The sequence below is a fragment of the Microtus ochrogaster genome, linkage group LG2, assembly GCF_000317375.1.
Source record: "Microtus ochrogaster isolate Prairie Vole_2 linkage group LG2, MicOch1.0, whole genome shotgun sequence".
Classification (NCBI taxonomy): Eukaryota; Metazoa; Chordata; class Mammalia; order Rodentia; family Cricetidae; genus Microtus; species Microtus ochrogaster.
Genome location: NC_022028.1, coordinates 35,132,231 through 35,149,795, shown reverse-complemented (window position 1 = coordinate 35,149,795; position 17,565 = coordinate 35,132,231). Strand labels below are relative to the sequence as shown.

The 17,565-nt window shown below is 43.6% G+C and overlaps 2 protein-coding genes across 3 annotated transcripts in view; both read left to right on the top strand.

Moving 5' to 3' along the window:
- The window catches only part of Vps26a (VPS26, retromer complex component A), a 34,974-nt gene extending 31,069 nt beyond the window's left edge, over positions 1–3,905 (top strand). For both annotated transcript variants that reach the window (XM_005360107.3, XM_026785710.1), the window contains 2 exons: positions 279–421; positions 2,321–3,905. In XM_005360107.3, the coding sequence (XP_005360164.1) occupies positions 279–421; positions 2,321–2,434 (257 nt within the window). In that variant the 3' untranslated portion in view covers positions 2,435–3,905. The remainder of the gene's footprint in view (positions 1–278; positions 422–2,320) is intronic.
- A 4,496-nt stretch (positions 3,906–8,401) lies between these two features.
- Supv3l1 (Suv3 like RNA helicase) overlaps positions 8,402–17,565 on the top strand; it is a 23,438-nt gene continuing 14,274 nt past the window's right edge. The window contains exons 1-6 of the mRNA XM_005360105.3: positions 8,402–8,707; positions 10,329–10,406; positions 10,979–11,086; positions 13,558–13,672; positions 15,101–15,269; positions 17,146–17,257. Of these exons, the coding sequence (XP_005360162.1) occupies positions 8,428–8,707; positions 10,329–10,406; positions 10,979–11,086; positions 13,558–13,672; positions 15,101–15,269; positions 17,146–17,257 (862 nt within the window). The 5' untranslated portion in view covers positions 8,402–8,427. The remainder of the gene's footprint in view (positions 8,708–10,328; positions 10,407–10,978; positions 11,087–13,557; positions 13,673–15,100; positions 15,270–17,145; positions 17,258–17,565) is intronic.

Below are 17,565 nucleotides of genomic sequence, written 5' to 3'. Positions count from 1 at the left end.
AAAATATGAAAATCTCAGTAACATTTTTCTTCCTGGTACTGAAGATTGAACATAGAGTTATGAACATGCTAGGCAAGTGTTCTACTACTGAGCTATCTCTCCAGTCTCTTATGTTTTTAAATGAAGGTATGTCATTTTTTTGTGTGTTCATGTGTGCATGTGTGTGTGCTGCATCTTGGGTGGAACCAAAGCACTGGTGTCCACTTGACTTCTTAGTCCTAAGTTTTATGTGACTATATCTAATTATTTGAGAATAATGGATATTGTTTTTCTTTCAGGAGAATCTATTCCAATAAGATTGTTCTTAGCAGGGTATGACCCAACTCCCACAATGAGAGATGTGAACAAGAAGTTTTCAGTAAGGTACTTTTTGAACCTGGTGCTTGTTGATGAGGAAGACAGAAGGTACTTCAAGCAGCAGGTAGGCTTCAATTTTGGGGTAGATCTGATAACATCTAGAGAGCCTTTCTTCTGAAGCTTACTATGCTGAGCAAGTGGGGTTCTGAGTGTGTGTGGGAACACTAAATGCTTACTACAGAAGTAGGTGCTGTAAGAGATCTTTTCAGCCATTCCACACCACTAGAGAGCTTCGCTGTCAGTCAGCCCTTTTGTTTTTCTTCTAAGCAAGCTTTTTAATGTCTGTAGTTGATAGATTTTGAGGTTGTCACTTTATTTTTAATAAGTAGTTGTTATGTCCTGTGGAATACCCAGTTCTGACACGTTTTTTAAGTGTAACATAGAACTTTTCATTGGAGAATTAAATAGCCTTTACGGCGTCTTGAATAGGGCTGTAATTAGAATGGTCTTCTTCTGTGTGGAGTGGATTAATAGAGTGTTTCACAGCCAAGTTAGAGATTATTCTGTGCTAGCTGGGATGGTGGCTCATGCCTGAAATTCTAACACTTGGAGGCTGAGACAGGAAAATCACAGTTTGAGACTAACTTGGGCTACATAGTAAGAACTTGTCTCATAAGAACTAAATAAGGGCAGAGGCAGGCGCATCTCTGTGAGTTCGAGACCAGCCTGGTCTACAAGAGCTAGTTCCAGGACAGGCTCCAAAACCACCGAGAAAGCCTGTCTCGAAAAACAAAAAACAAAAAAACAAAAAAAAAAAAAAAAGAACTAAATAAGGGGCTGGAGAAATGGCTCATCAGTTAAGAGCAGTTGTCGCTCTGCAGAGAACCCAGATTTGGTTCCTAGCACCCAGACTGTGGGTCATATGGCCTTCCTGGGCACCGAATATGCACATGATGCACATACACACATGCAGGCCAAACACCCACACACAAAACATAAATCTAAGCAAACAAACGAAAAGGCCAGCCAGTTATGCCTTCCAACAGGAATTTAGAAGCGAGATTTTGGGATTGACTGGTAGACAGCACCATGGGGATTGGAAGGCATTCGTGGGAAGAGGTACGGCAAGCTTAGTTGTCATGCATCATACAGAGCAGAGAGTAACTCAGTTTGGGAGAGGAGTTAGTAAATTAGCATAAGGTATGGGGGGCTTCACATGTTTGGAATTTTATCCTGGAGGTACTAAGAACTATCAAAGAGTAATACAAGCAATGTTTATAAAACAGATAATGTGGGGGCTGGAGAGATGGCTCAGTGGTTAAGAGCACTGACTGCTCTTCCAGAGGACCTGAGTTCGATTCCCAGCACCCACATGGCAGCTCACAACTGTCTGTAACTCGAGTTCCAGAGAATCTGACACCCTCACACAGGCATACTTGCAGGCAAAACACCAATACACACGAAATTAAAAAACAAAACAACAGACAACTTGGGGTCCAGTGAATGATTCACTGGGAAAAGATGCTTGCTGCCAAGTCAGAAGACCTGAATTCATCCCCCAGAACCCACAAGGTAGAAGAAGAAAACTGACTTCGAGAAGTTCTTTAGCCTGTGCATGTATGCTGTGGCACACAAGTGCATACATACACATGTGAAATGTACAAGTAAAAATAATGCGGCGGTGATATGAAGGATAAATTAGAACAAGAAAAGCTGTTTCTCAGAAAGTAGGTTCCGTGTTCTAAGGCCATGACAAGGGCTTGACCTTAATGAAAGCAATGGAGCCGCAGCAGATTTGGGGGATTCTCTAAAGCAGTAACAACTAAGACTTTGTGCTGAGGTGGATTTTTTGGTGGTGTTGAACATGAGTGCAGGTGGGAACAGGAAGAGTCAGGACAGCTGGAGACTTTGATGGGGGAATTGAGATTGTTTTACAGCTTCCTGCAGCCAGTATTTTCATAGTAAAAATCTAAGCCATAACAGAGAACTCCACTTATTACTGCTATCTTATATTTTCCCCTAGGAGATCATCCTGTGGAGAAAAGCACCTGAAAAACTGAGAAAACAGAGGACGAACTTTCACCAGCGGTTTGAATCTCCAGAATCACAGGCATCTGTGGAACAGCCCGAGATGTAAGCAGAATAGGACAAAAGCAGCAAGAACAAGAACTGTAGCCAAGAGCTGAAGCTCAGTGGACTAAAGATGGTAACAGCCTGGGGAAAGTCCAACTCTGTCTGCTAGTCTTCCTTATCCTCAAGTGCTGCATTTATCTTACAGTATGATTAAAGATTCTTTGTGTATATACATTTTAAAAAGTGCTTTCTTGGAAACACTGGAGAATTCTTAAGCTGCCTTTTTTGTTTTCTTTTTTACTGCACACTGATAAGCACTCAGATGCATCAGCAAAAAACATTAAGGATTTTCATGTGAGTAGGCTGGTATTTGTAATTTTGTTTCCTTTATACATAATGTTGAAATTTCTTTTCCCTCTTTTCATGCTAATGATGACCTCTTATTCTCTATGTGCAAAAAATTAAATATCTTTTTTGTTTAAGTAAAATGAGAAAACCTGAGCAGTCCTTATGTCTTGCATAGTTTTAAGGCACAGCTCCTCAGTACTTTTGAGAATTGTTTTTACATGTGTATCAAAAACCAACCTGGTGTTGCATGGTAGATGCTTCTGGATCTGCCATTTCACGGCTTCCTGAATTTTAATCTTTGGGCTCTTCTGAGGTGTATTAAAATTTTCCAACCAAGAGCGTACATGACATGTGGTTGCAGTCCTCTTCCCCATGTTAACCTTTTTTGCTATTTCTGTATTACCATGTAGGATCTGCAGTGTGGAGCTCACACGTTGGCATTTTAGAACGCCTTAACCCTGTATCATTTTTCCATAAGTTCTTTGAAACATGTATATACTTTTTAATTTAAGGACTCTTCGCCATATGTATGCATATATTTCTTTGGGGATAAGAGGACCCGTGAAGCAAATACAGGGATCCACCAGATCTGGACAATTTCTTGTTAACTGGAACACTGGTTTGTTCAAACTCAATTAAACATTACCTAGTCTATTAAAAAAAAACCAAAAAACCAAAAACACTAAATTCAGGTCATTTGTCCAGTGTCTCTGAAGAAGGTGGCTGCAGTCATCTGAGCAGATACACTAATGTGGAACATGGGGCAAGACAAGCCTGCTGTGTGGGAGTTACTCAGTTCATTTTTCTTTCTTACCAGTATTCCTTGACACACCTCAGAGCAAGTCTTGTCAGTTAGCCTTACTGAGGAAGCTGAACAGCCCGAGTTACATTTCTTTAAATCTATTTTACTATGATGGCACTCTGATAAAATGGCCAGCAACCAACCCTGGCCAAGGTTCCACATACCGCGTCCTGGAGCAGCTATTGTAGTGTGGATTTCTAAGAATGGCCATGTTTCCCTTCATGTAAGTGCCTGTTCAGAGTTTCAGATTTTCAAAATGCCAAATATTTTCATGGTCACTTGCATGTAGTAATCTAGGAATATTCAGAGATTTTTGAAAACCAATTGTATTTAACCAGCCTCAAGTTGTGCAACTATGATATATAATAAATAATTTGAAACAAAATCTGTGCTTGTAGTCTGAGTAAAATGACTTTATTCTCAAATCTTCTCATTGTTAGTACGTTGAACAGAGGATTGCCAGTGGTTTAGGAAGACATAACAGTGAGTTTTTATAAATAGTATGTAGCTTCAGGTTTGTTAAGTTTTTTATTTTTTTATTTTATGTGTATTGCTGTTTTGCCTGCATGTGTAAATGTCCAGACATAATGGGCAGTACCCAAAAAGGGCAGAAAAAGGACATCAGACTGCTTGGAACTGAAGTCACCAATGGTTGTGAGCAGCCATGTAGGTGCTAGAACAGAACCCAGGTCCATTGGAAAAGTAGCCAGTGCTATTAACCACTGAGCTCTCTCTCCAGCTCCCAGCTTCAGTTTTAACTAGTTATATAATGCTTTTAATTAGTTTGCTTAAAAAATCATATAAAATGCTTTTTTACTCCACCTGAGACTTTCTGGTGCATGACCAATTTGAAAATTTTTCTCAACTCTGTATTTAGGATTTCATTTAAAAGTTGGTAAATAAAAAAACAATCGCAAACTATGAGCTAAATTCGTCCACTGACGTACATAGTGTCATAGTGATTCTCAGCCTTAGTCCAATGTTGGGATTACTTCAAGAACTTGAAAAAAATGGTCATGCCTAGATTTCACCTAGACAGTAAAATCAGAATCTCACTGGGAGTAGTGATACATACCTGTAATCCCAGTATTTGAGATGCAGAGGCAGGAGGATTACCACAAGTTCAGGGGCATTTTGGTCTACGTAGTTCCAGGCTAGTTAGAGCTATATAATGAGGCTCTATCTCAAACAAACAAACAAACAAACAAAAAAACCCACCTCTATGTATTGGGCATAACATAAAAACAAAATTACCTACGGTTGAAGAGACACTGAACATGTTTCTTATTTTGTTTAAGATGGTCTCATGCAGCCAGGGCTGTTCTCAAATTTACTATATGGCTGCAGATGACCTCGAAATACCTTTTAAAAATAAATCCCAGCAGAGACAGGTGGATCTCTGTGTTTGAGGCCAGCTAGTCTATAAAGAGTTCCAAGACAGCCAGGGCTGTTACAGAGAAACCCTGTCTGGAAAAAAAAATTAAAGTAGGGTCTTGTAGCCCAGCTAGCTTTGAATTCCTTAACTAACCAAGGTCTGATCCCTGTCTTCCCCTCCCCACATTGTGTAGGCATGCACCACCTTTCTCAGTCTCTTGAATGCTGCGTTTACAGACATGAAGCTCCGTGCCTGATTCTCTGTACTTCTACACTAAATGATGAAAGAAAGAGGAAGGCCCATGTGACCATACACCTATAAGGTTTCCAAAACACAACTCAAAAGGAGTGGGTAGAATTCTGTGCTTATGCACCTTCTTAAAAAGAACAGCATCTCTGGGAAGATGCATAAGCTTTTGTGTGGCTTAGGCATGGTGCCCACTTACTGCTTGGGAATAAGTCCATCGTCCATCTTCCTGGTTAGTTCCAGGAAGGGTCATCTCCTAGGTGAGGGATCAGTGGCGTGCCTGAACCTCTTTAGTATGGATATGGGACTTTCAGTTAGAGTGTAAGGGAAAGTTACTTGCTGTACCACTGTATGAATGCATCCTCCAGTGGCTTATACCTCTGCTGCAACTTTACAGATTTTAGATTTTCAGGCATATGCAAAAGCATAGTGAGGAAAATACACATCCTTAAGTACAATTTATTTTTTTTAAAGACTTGAATGTCCTGAAATTGTCAAAAGTTGGCTACTGATTAGGATGGTCAGCTTTTACATTGCAGAACACATCTTCAGCTCTAGTCATGTCCAGCCCATACATACTCTTGTTCCATCTGACTTTCTAGTAAGGCTGTCCCAGGGAACCTTGGTTTTTTGAGACAGGGTCTCAGTTGTCTTGGCTAGCCTGAAACTCTTGTGGACCAGGCAGGCCTCAAACCTGGAATTACTCTTGCCTCTCCCTCCTGAGTGCTGGGATTGATTTTGTGTGCCACTGTGCCTAGCCAAGTCTGTGAATTTTCAAGTTCAGTGCTGGGGGAGGTGGACAAGGAGAGAGAGGAGGAAGATGAGGGAGGTTGAGTTAGAAAGAAATGGGAGAGCCTGGGAGTAGGGAGGGAATTCTGAGGCAGAGGAAGGGAATCTTCAGGGTCAAAAGTGGGTGAAGAGGTTAGGGTGAGCTAACCAGAGTTTCCAAAGTGGAAACTGGACTAGGAGAGTAGGATGGTTTTGGAGGGCACAGATTTTGAGCCAAGTATAGGGATTTTGTCCAACAGTTAGCCAATGACCATATAAGGGAACTGACTGAGGTTCTGGGGACCCGTGACCGTGAGCCAGGCAGTGGTGTGGTCCAGGGAGCTGCTGGCCAGCCCACTTTATATGAGGACCAACTGACCTCACAAAAAGCATGCACTTTTCCTTTAGTAAGAGTAATGCAATAATTTCCCCCAAAACTGAGAGGAAAATATTTAACATGCATTGTAGGTTTAGGTTTGGAATGGTTGGTCTCCATTGTGGAGAAAGGGTTATGTGACTCTAGGAAGCAAAAAGTCAAAGGGACCAGACTGGAGAAGGCAACAAGAAGAGAAGATCTCAAGTTGACTTTAAGATAGGGAAGAAGGGTGGGCACAGGAGTGTACTTGCTCATGTAGATATAGACCTCTTGTCCTAGGAAGAGAGGGAGGGTAGGTTTGCAGCTCTGTGGGGTCTCCTTTTTCCTCACTGTTGGTTGAGGACTCGTCTGCAAGGACAAAGGAAGCAGAGGTGGAGTGCTTTGTGCAGTGCGATGAAAACAGCTTTCCAGGAGACTGCTTCAGTGTTACAGCTCACCTTTATTTCAGAGTAAGGGGAATATATAGGATGGGAACACTAGCTGGGTGAGCATCACCTAATTTGCATTTCGCAGCACGGAGCCTATCTTCTTTTTTTTTCAAGATTTCTCTGTGTAACTTTGAAGCCTGCCTGTCTGTAGACCAGGCTGGCCTCGAACTCACAGAGATCCGCTTGCCTCTGCCTCCCGAGTGCTGGGATTAAAGGTGAGCGTCACCACTGCCTGGAAGCACGGAGCCTCTCAAACAGCTGGATTTTAATACCTAAATACCATATGGGAAGCAGCAGGGGAAGAACATTTGAAGGAACTATGTCAAAAGTCAGGCATCAGGAATCAAAGCAGCTTCCAAATAAGGTCAGGCGGAGAGCAGGAAGCAGGGGAAGGGAGTCCATTTGGCAACAAGCTCAGGAGAGCTGTCCAGACTTGGTGGACTGCAAACTCCAAGCAGCAGGGCCCTCCAACAGCAGATAATCCCCCAGGGAAAGGATTAATACTGCTCATGTAACTCAGGTGAAGAGGGCAGTGAGAGCTTGGAGGACAGACCAGCTCTGCTGTACTTGAGACAGCCAAAGAGGACAAGACACAACAGATAAACAGAGAACAAAAATTGAGACCCTGACTCCCCCTCTCAAGTGCAAGCACTAGCCAGAGCAGAACTTGCTTTGCTCATCAGTTGGTCCTCCATCTTGGGAAACTTTGACAATAGGTAGAGAAGGAGGAAGGGAGCTTTCCAGATGCAGGGGTGAGCAGGAGGTTCCAACCGAACATAATAAAATTTAAGGACCTCTCCTTAAATCCCTAACACTACTTTGTAAATCAAATCTGTCTCAAAAAACAAGAAAAGGCACTTAGCAAACTGTTAACTTTTTGACACAGGATATTACTTATATAACATGTTATTTAGTTACAAGATCGTAATGTAGGAATCGGGAAGTAAGAGGAACTTGTGACCATTTGCTTTGAATTTAATGTTTCAGTCTCGGGAGGAAACAGTATCCAACACAAACAACATTAATCTTTAAGCAGGTACACAGCAATTACTTTCGCTTTGTTCTGATTTACGAGTTGTGAGGAAGAGTACAAGCTGCTTACGTTCATGTTTAAGTCCTGTAGCTCAGTGGTGAGACAAATGTCTAGCATCATCGAGTCCTAGCACCGAGGAGCGACGCACATGCCATACAAGAACTTAACTGTTGTTAAGTAAACGAAAGGTCTCTGAAACCCGTCTTGATCAGTAACAGGTCAAGCTCTGTCCTTTAACGTCATCCTACCAAGAAACTAAAGATAAAAACACCAATTTTTCTTAGACGTACACTTTAGCATTTAAAGCCACGTGCAGCTGGAGGCTGGCTCACCGCAGGGGCCAGCTTGATCACGTGACGACGCTGCAAGGTTCCCCTCGGCTCATCTGTGGCATCCCTAAACATGCCTGACTATTTTCCCTTCCTTGGAGAAAGCTACTTCCAATTGCCGTAGAAAGAGTGAGAGAATGCGAGCTCGTTTCCTCGGTTGTACCCTACAGATGTTATTCTCTCTTGAAGAGAGCGAGTTTCCGGCACTTACATCTCCTTTGTGGTTAGGCGCGCTCTGGGACAGCCCTACCCAGCTCTGGGTCCTTTCGCTCTGCGGGCTCCCAACGTGCGTCACTGTTCAGCGCCCAGTCGCCGGGCTTCTCCCGGCTCGGGGTAGAGCCGCGCGGTCTCGATGTCCTTTCCTCGGTGTGCCCTGCTGTGGGCTCGGCTCCCGGCGGGGCGCGGGGCTGGGTCTCGGGCGGCCACTTGCTCCGCCCTTCGCGCCCTCGTGGGGCCTTTCCCCGGGGCTCCAGGACGCGTCCCCTGCCTGGCCGCCTCCTCCTCCTCCTCCTCTGCCTCTGGTGGCTCCAAAGCCCCGAACACGTCCTTGTTCGTTCCTCTGACAGTGAAGCCTCAGGGTCCCAGCGCCGACGGCGACGTGGGCGCCGAGCTCACTCGGCCTCTGGACAAGAGTGAGTTTTGGAGCTGCCGGGTGAAGCGGCAGTGCTGAGGGTCGGGCCTGCAGGGTGCAGTGCAAACTAGTTATTCTTACCTCCCTTTATAGGGACATTGACCCTTCCCGTCCCTCCTCTGAGTGGTTAAACTCTATCTCTTGGATTGAGAGGGTTAAGAAAAATTTAATACCTAAGTGGTGCGCCGCTTGTTCTCCTCGGGTCCGTAGAGGGCGTGAAGGGATGGCAGTGAGGACTTTCAGAATTCTTTGCCATTGACTGGACGCAGATGTCTAACAGTGTTAAGATGCCGTCTTGTTGCCAAGACGACGAGTCTCAGATCCCGATTTCTCAGTAAAAATTTTTCCCACGAGGTCGACCGGCAGGTAAATACAAGATAAAAGTTGATAAAAGTGTCCTTGCCAAAAGTAATAAATACCCATACCGGCCCAGGCTCCAGAGATGAAGAAAAAAGACTTAGCATTACTGAGTGGCAGTGGGTTTTTTGTCCTGCCAAGTAGGTGTGGGTGAGTTTGACAAGCATGTAATTGTTTTCAGTGGAACGGGCTGGGCCTTCAGATTATATGGATGGTTTTTTGCCACTGTATGATTAGGAGGGTGAAAGGTTTCCTCCAACTGAATGACATTTTTGTTGAATGAAGGAACACCACAGGTCTTCTGGACACAAGCTATCCAGGAACGACTTTTAAGCAACTGCCTTTAATAACAAAATCGGTGTGTCCTACTATGACTTTAAAATAGAGACTTCATCTTGGGAGTCTGAGGCAGCAGAATGGCAAGTTCAGTGCCGTCCTGGGCTACAGAGTTGAGTTCCAAACCAGCGACTGCAACTTAAAGATATCCTGTTTCAAAATTAAGATTTGTTTGTTTTTAAATGAGCTCAAGGATATAGCCCTGGGACACAGCACTTGCCAAGCTCAACAAAATGGTAGTTCTTTCTCTCTCTCTCTCTCTCTCTCTCTCTCTCTCTCTCTCTCTCTCTCTTTCTCTTTGTGTGTGTGTGTGTGTGTGTGTGTGTGTATTGTTTGTTTTTAGAGACAAGGTTTTTCTGTTGCTTTGGAGCCTGTCCTGGAACTAGCTCTGAACTCACAGAGACCCGCCTGCCTTTGCCTCCTGAGTGCTGGGATTAAAGGCGGGCACCACCTCCTGCCCACTAGTACTTCTCTTTCTTTCCCTTCCCCCCCTTGACCCTTTTCCTCCTCAAAAGAAGCCCAGGCTGTTCTCAGGCAGGAGACTGTTACTAATTGCTGGCATGAGCTACCATGGCTAACACTACTCCTAGCAGTGTGGTACATCTGCCTCAGACACCAGAAGGGTTCACCTCTTCTAGGAAGTGCTAGCTGCTCTGGGAGCTTTGGGCGCAGGTGGAGGTTAGAGGACCACTCTGTGGAGTTGGTTCTCTCCGTGTGTCTGTGGTGTAGCATGGCTCTCCTGTTGTTTTTCCATTTCCCTTACACTCCATTGCACATGGCCCCTCCAGGAGGCATCAGCTCAGAGTGTCACATTCTTGTAGCATTCCTGAGGCTGCTGCCTTTTGCGTTATGACTTCAAATTCTTTTTGCTTTTTGTGTATGTGTCTAAACTTGGAAACAGATGTTAAACTTTTATATCTCTCTTTTAGATGAAGTCAAGAAGGTCTTAGACAAGTTCTATAAGAGGCAAGAAATCCAAAAACTGAGTGCTGACTATGGACTTGATGGTAAGGTCAACATTTTTAACATTAATTTTAATCATCTTTATCATTTTATATGTATCTTTTGCCTGCGTATATGGCTGTCTATGTACCACGTTCATGCAGTGCCCATGGAGGACAGTATTGGAAATCCTGGAATTGGAGTTAGCGATGGTTGTGAGCCACCATGTGGCTACTGAGAATGGAGCCTTGTTTCCCTGGAAGAGCAGTCAGTGTTCTTAACCACTGAGCTATCTCTCCAGCTCTGCCAATAACATCTTTATAGAGTTGATACATTTCCTTTGTACTTTGTTATATGTAGTCATACTACGTACTGGTAGTCTGAAGAAAAGTCTCTCTCCTTGCTTTCTGGTGATCTGCAGCCCAGCTTGTAAGCCAGACTGCCCAGTGCAGGAGCTGCATATTCAGCCTGCCACGGTCTTCTGCTTAGTGTTAGCTTCAGCCCAGTTTGTAGTAAACCAGCTGTGCTAACCAAACAGTAATAGACTCTTGGAGCTTGCTGCAATGTGTATATGTTTCAGTATTGAGAGCAAAGTAGAAACTGAGTCTTGTATGCTTTGATTTCATGTTTTCCACAGCCCGTCTCTTCCACCAAGCTTTCATAAGCTTCAGAAATTACATTATGCAATCTCATTCTCTGGATGTGGACATCCACATTGTCTTGAATGACATCTGCTTCAGTGCAGGCAAGTGCTAGAGAATTATTTTTAAAAATTACTTTGTATGTGTGAGAGGGAAGAGGGAGATAGGGTTGGGGGAAGAAGAGAAGTGTGTGTGTGTGTGTGTGTGTGTGTGTGTGTGTGTGTGTGTACACCATGGCACTCATTTGGCTGGAGGTCAGAGGACAGTTTTTGGGACTCTGTTCTCTTCTTCTAGCTTTAGGTTCCTGGGATTGTCTGACAATATCTTTCCTTGCTGAGCTATCTCCTTGGCCTGCTTAGAGGGGTTTTTTCCCTTTTCTTTCTTTCTTTCTTCCTTTCTTTCTTTCTTTCTTTCTTTCTTTCTTCCTTTCTTCCTTTCTTCCTTTCTTTTTCTTTTTTTTAAATTTTAATTATTATGTATACAGTGTTCTGCCTGCATGCATGCCTGTACAACCTGAAGAGTGTATCAGATCTCATTACAGATGGTTGTGAGCCACCTGTGCTGGGAATTGAACTCAGGATCTATGGAAGAGCAGCCAGTGCTCTTAACCTCTGAGATATCTCTCTAACCTGGGTGTTTGTCTTTTTGTTTTTATTTTTTTTTTCTTTTCCTTTTTGTTTTTTTGAGACAGGGTTTCTCTGTGTAGCTTTTGGAGCCTGTCCTGGACTCACTCTGTACAACTCACAGAGCTCCACCTACCTCTGACTCCTGAGTGCTGGGATTAAAGGTGTGCACCACCACCACCCAGCTTCAGGATGTTTTAAAAATTTTTAATTTTATGTCTATGGGTGTTATGCTTGCACATATGTTTGTGCATCTCATGTATGTGGTGCCCTCAGAGGCCAGAAGAAGGTATCAGATCCCCCAGAATTGGAGTTGTAGATGCTTGTGAGCTGCCATGTGGGTGCTGGGAATCAAACTTGGGTCCTCTGGATTAGCAGCTAGTTTCTTAATCACAGAGCCATCGCTCCAGCTTACTGAGAAGAATTTTTAAATGAGTGATTTTGTGTGTGTGTGTGTGTGTATGTGTGTGTGTGTGTGTGTACACGTGTGTGCTCCTTTGGGTACTCATACAGAGACTAGAGGAAGGCAACAGGATCTAGTCTGTCACTGGCTCTTCATAAACCTAGAGCTGGGCTGGTGGTTGTCAAGCCCCAGAGATCCTCCTGTCTCCCTGCTTCTCTCCCTTCCAAAGCTGGGGTTAGAGAAGTGCTGGCAGCCTTGTCCGGCCTTCTAGGTGTGTGTGTGGATCTGTACTCAGGGTCTCATGTTTGCACAGTCAACACTTGTGTGCACCTAGCCTTTTCTTAAGCCATGAGAAATTTAAGAATATATTAAAGAGCATGCTTTATAAAGTTCATGTCTTAAAAGAAAAACAAAATACTAGGTATGGTGGCTCTCTTAGTCCTATCCCTCTGGAGGCTGAGGCAGGATTTCTTTGAGATCCAGGCCAGCCAGGGCCTTAAAACAAAAAGTAAATTAGGAACATTATTGTTTGATTTCCACAGGTATCTTGGGCTCTTAATTATAGTGTTAAATGTATTTGATGCTTAGACTTTGAGCTTGTGCCAGGCACTGAGGGAGAACCTGACACATAGCCAAATGGGACACACTCTACTTTCCTCTCATGGTCACTAAGGTGTGGTTTTCTTTGGTCTTTGAAATTAAAAGAAAAAAAAAAAAAGGCTGGAGAGATGGCTCAAAGGTTAAGAGCACGGGCTGCTCTTGCAGAGGTCCTGAGTTCAATTCCCAGCAACCACATGGTGACTCAGAGCCATCTCATAATGATACCTGATGCCCTCTTCTGGCATGCAAGCATACATGGAGGCAGAATGCTGTATACATAATAAATAAATAAATCTTTATTAAAAAAATGTCTTGAGCTAGGGTGGATGTGTAGCTCAGGGTTTGGTCACAGGCTTAGCATGTACAAAACTCTGGGTTCAAGCCCCAACAGCCATTTTACCCAAGACATTTCAAAAAAAAAGAAAAGTACATGTCTCTCTAATGTATGTCCAGGCTCTTTATTTTCAGTTTATTTCCCCACTGTGTTAACCTTTGCTTATTTATACTGGAGAGTTAGAGCGTGGAGCATGGTAGTTGGCAGCTAGTTTTTTGTTTTGCCAGAAAAGTAGTGAAGTTTGGAGAAAGAGGGAATAGAAAGTGGGGTTCCAGAAAAAGATGGGGCCTCTTGCTCTGCAGCCCTGGCTGTGTCCAACTCACCTCCTTCAAAAGAAATGGTTTCTGTTGGGCATGGTGTTGTGCACCTTCAATGCTAGCACTCAGGAGGCAGAGGCAGGCAAATCTCTGTGAGTTCAAGGCTAGCCTGGTCTACAAAGCTAGTTCCAGGACACCTACAGTTACACAGAAAAACTCTGTGTTGGAAAAAAAAAGGAAGGAAGGAAGAAATGGTTTCTGTAGCAATGGGGTCTGAACTGGGATGACTGCAAGTTTGAGGTTCAGTTTTGAGTATTCATGCAGAGCTAGTATGTTCACGCACTGTGCTCTTTTACAGCCCACGTGGACGATTTATTTCCATTTTTCTTAAGACATGCCAAACAGATATTTCCTGTACTGGAATGCAAGGAAGATCTCCGTAAAATCAGTGACTTGAGAATACCACCCAACTGGTTAGTTCTTGTTGTGCTTACTGATATGGGATTTTCTCATTTGGGGAAACTAATGTTGATGCTTTTGTTTTATAATAAATTATAGAGTCTACATTTTGTTTTTCCTGAAAGCAAAATAAAATCACAAAGGAATTAATTCTGTCAGACATTTTGTTGGTGTGTCCCTTTCATTCTGATAGAGCTTGAGTTATGGTTTTTTTAGGATGGATTTCAGATAAAGTTTTTTTTTTTTTGCAAAATTGCTCTATGTTGTAGTCCAGATGTCTTGGCCGACTGCCTGGATGTTGCAGCATCTCAGCACTGTGACGCCTTTGAGACGCTCCGGACGCTCAAATCCTGTGGGCTGCTCTTTAAACCCTACCAGTTCTCACCTTACATAGTTCTAGCCCAGCCTCAGCCAGAACCCACAGACCCTCTCTTCCACTGCACATGGCGACTTCGGGGCTCCCACTCTCTTTTCTGCCCTCTGCCATTCAAATTCCAGCTGCTAAAATCCAGTTTGGAGATTTTGCTCAATTGATAGATCAATTGAGCGGGACAAAGCTCTAGATTTGATTCCCAGCACTGCATAAAGCCAGGCATGGGAGTATATGCCTGTAATCTCAGCATTTGGGAGATAGAGCAGAGGGTTAAGAATTCAAAGTTGCTGTCGTAGGAGTGCACACCTTTAGTCCCAACACTCAGGAAACGAAGGAAGATCTTTGATTTTGAGGCCAGCCTGGTCTACATAGAGAGTTCCAGGATAGCCAGGGCTACATAGATAGATCCTGTCCCCGCCTCCCAAAAAAAAAGGAAGGAGAAAAAAGAAAGAAAGAAAACTCAGCCGTTCTTGACTAAATAGCAAGTTGGAGGCCAACCTAGGCTACATAAAACTGTGTCTTTAAAAAAAAAATTGCAGCTACCTAAGTCTGATCTCTAGCTTGTTCAGGGCAGCTGTTGTCCTTTGCTTGGGTTCAGTCTCAGTGTCCTGGTGGGATGTAAGGAGATCGTCGCCAGTGTTCCCTTACATCAGGGTCTAGTCCTCACGGCCTGTTTTCTCTGCCCCAAAGAGTTGCTTTAGTATTTTGCCCAGTTTTGTTTTTTCATGTGGTGGAAGCACATATCTCCTCGCCAGTCAGTCCACGTGGCAGAAGCAGAGACTCAGTTACCATCGTCAGAAAAACTGAAATTGAAGGCCTGGGGAGATTTGCTTTGGGGTCTGATCTTCAGAGTTGTGGGAATGATGTAAGCTTATCTATGGGACCAGTTTAAACTCATTTTCAGAACCTTGAGGTCTCCAAAACATTCACTTGCATTTGGGATTTTGTCCTCCAGTAAGTGCCATTCCTGATGTGGTTATACATCTGTTCATTGAGTTTTTCAAAGACTGTCTGCTAGAATGGATTCTGAGGTTGATAGAATTAAGCTCTTTGTCTGCTCATGTTTTAGGTACCCAGATGCCAGAGCCATACAACGGAAGATAATATTCCACTCAGGCCCCACCAACAGTGGGAAGACTTACCATGCTATCCAGAGGTACTTGTCTGCGAGATCTGGAGTGTATTGCGGCCCTCTGAAACTGCTGGCCCACGAGATCTTTGAGAAGAGTAACGCTGCTGTTAGTACAATACCAACACTTTCCTCTGTGAGGTGGAGGTGGGGGTGGGAAAGAGCACACAGTAATTCACTGCTACAGAAGCGTCTGTGTCACGGAAGCCATCAGCCGTAAGAGGTGGTGGTGCCCTACCCGGCTGCGGGAGGAAGAGCTGCTGGACTCTGACATGCCACCAGCGTGCTGTGTGCTTAGTTCAGAAAAGATGCCATGCAAGGCCTTTCGTCCCAGTGCTTGGAATGTGGAGGCAGGAGACAAGCCTGGGCTACATAGGGAGCCCCTGTCCCAGAAAACCAAGAGAACATCAAAGAACACCACACACATAGAGCTGGATATTTTAGGTAGAGAACTTGCAGTCCGTGATAAGGAGCCCACATCCAACTCTTAGGTGTTTCATCTCCCCCTTTTTTTTCTTTTAACATTTATTTGCTTTTTTAAGAAAAACCATCAGGAGTTGAGCCTCCCTCTGAAGTGCTCCTTGGCTTCTCACAGTGCTCCCCAGTGTTTGGATCAGACTCAGATGCTGTGAGCTGATCAGGACTAGAGCCACGGTTTCAAAACTGGACCAAAGCCCTTTGGTCTGAGCATTGTGTCACTAAATGGGCTATTTTTTATTGTCTTACTATGGTATGACATGATGGTTATCCAGTTTTGTTTAGATAATTTTTATTCTGCATTTTAAAAAGAGATTACTTTTGCTTTTTTTGTATACATAATACTTTGGCCATACATTTTAGATGTTTGTCTTCAGAACAAAGACCTGGTTGGTATTTTGTTTTTGTTTTTCATTAACATAACTATAGAATATTTATCTGAAAGAATAGACTATTATTTAATATTTAATCCATATTCAAATTCAAGTGTTTTGGTCTGTAGAAATGGCTTTACTGGTTAAGAGTTTTTGCTGTTCCTTCAGAGGACCCATGTAGGGTAGGTAGCTCACAGAAAGCGCCTATATCTCCAACTCCAAGGGATCCAACACCTTCCCTGCTCTACAGGTATCACACACATGTGTATAAGAAAAAAAATATCTTAAATATTTTTCTGTGTCAGTTCTCAAGTAACAATCTCCCTGGTCCTTCCTAAGACCCCATCTAAGTCCTCACACAGTGGGGCCATTTTTCCAGTTGACATTAATTTCAGAATTCCTTATTCTGTCTTTGTCTCCTGGAGCCTTTTTATTTTTTAAATATTGTAGGTTACTTGTAAACTAGACCTTCTCCGAGTGAGTACAAAGCATCCTTTCTGCTGGAGAAGCCTGCAGTCCTGCCTCGAATGGCTGAGAACCCAGTGCACCATATACTGATGTTTCTTCTGGGGAGTTAGACCGAGAGGCCCTTTGTTCTCAAGCTTCACTCATAGTGATGTTCTAGATGTAGAAATAATTCATGATCATTGAATTAACTCCATCAGTGCTGAAATGTGCAGAGCGAGAGTATAAGGTAACGCCCAGTAGTGGAACACCTGCCTGCTCGAGCAAGGCCCTGTTACCTACTACTATGAAAGGAAACAAGCAGCAGAGCCAGAACTATTAGCTGGGAGCCTTGGCGCATGTCTGCAATCCCAGGATGTAGGAAGTAGAGGCAGGAGGAGCAGGAATTCGAATCATATGTGGTTGCATAGTGAGTTTGAGGCCAGCCTGGTCTACTAGAGACTGTGTCTCAAGAAACAGGGGAACCACTATAGTTTCTCTGCTGAGGGTTCTTCTGATTGGACGTTTCTCCAGATTTATCTAAGTTGTACAACAAAGTAGGGATATGTGGGTGTAAATAAGCATTGGGAATATTTTATTCAGCTATTTGAATAAGTTTGATAGTAGTGGAATGAAACGCTTTAAACACCATTTTCAAGTCAGATGAGTCTGGGTTTCTTCTCCTTCCAGGGTGTCCCGTGTGACTTGGTGACAGGTGAAGAGCAGCAGACGGTTGACCCTGAGGGGAAGCAAGCTGCCCACGTCTCTTGTACTGTGGAGATGTGCAGTGTTACAACTCCTTGTATGTATATGCTGCTCGGGAAATCGGTGTAGTTGAACCTAGAACATACAGCCTTAGGATGAAAAAGTTACAAATCTAGAAGAAGATAGTACACTAAATACTTAGCGCTTTACAGTAAACTTCGTCATGCTTGCTTCTGAATGCTTGTTGTCCTTTGTCTTGGATGAAATCTAATCCCAGCACTTTAATCCTAGCACTTGAGCAGAGGTAGATGGGTCTCTGGGAATTCCAGGACAGCCTGATCTCCATAATGAGTTCCAAATAGCCAGGGCTGTGTAATGAGAACTTGTTTTCACAAAAAAAAAAAA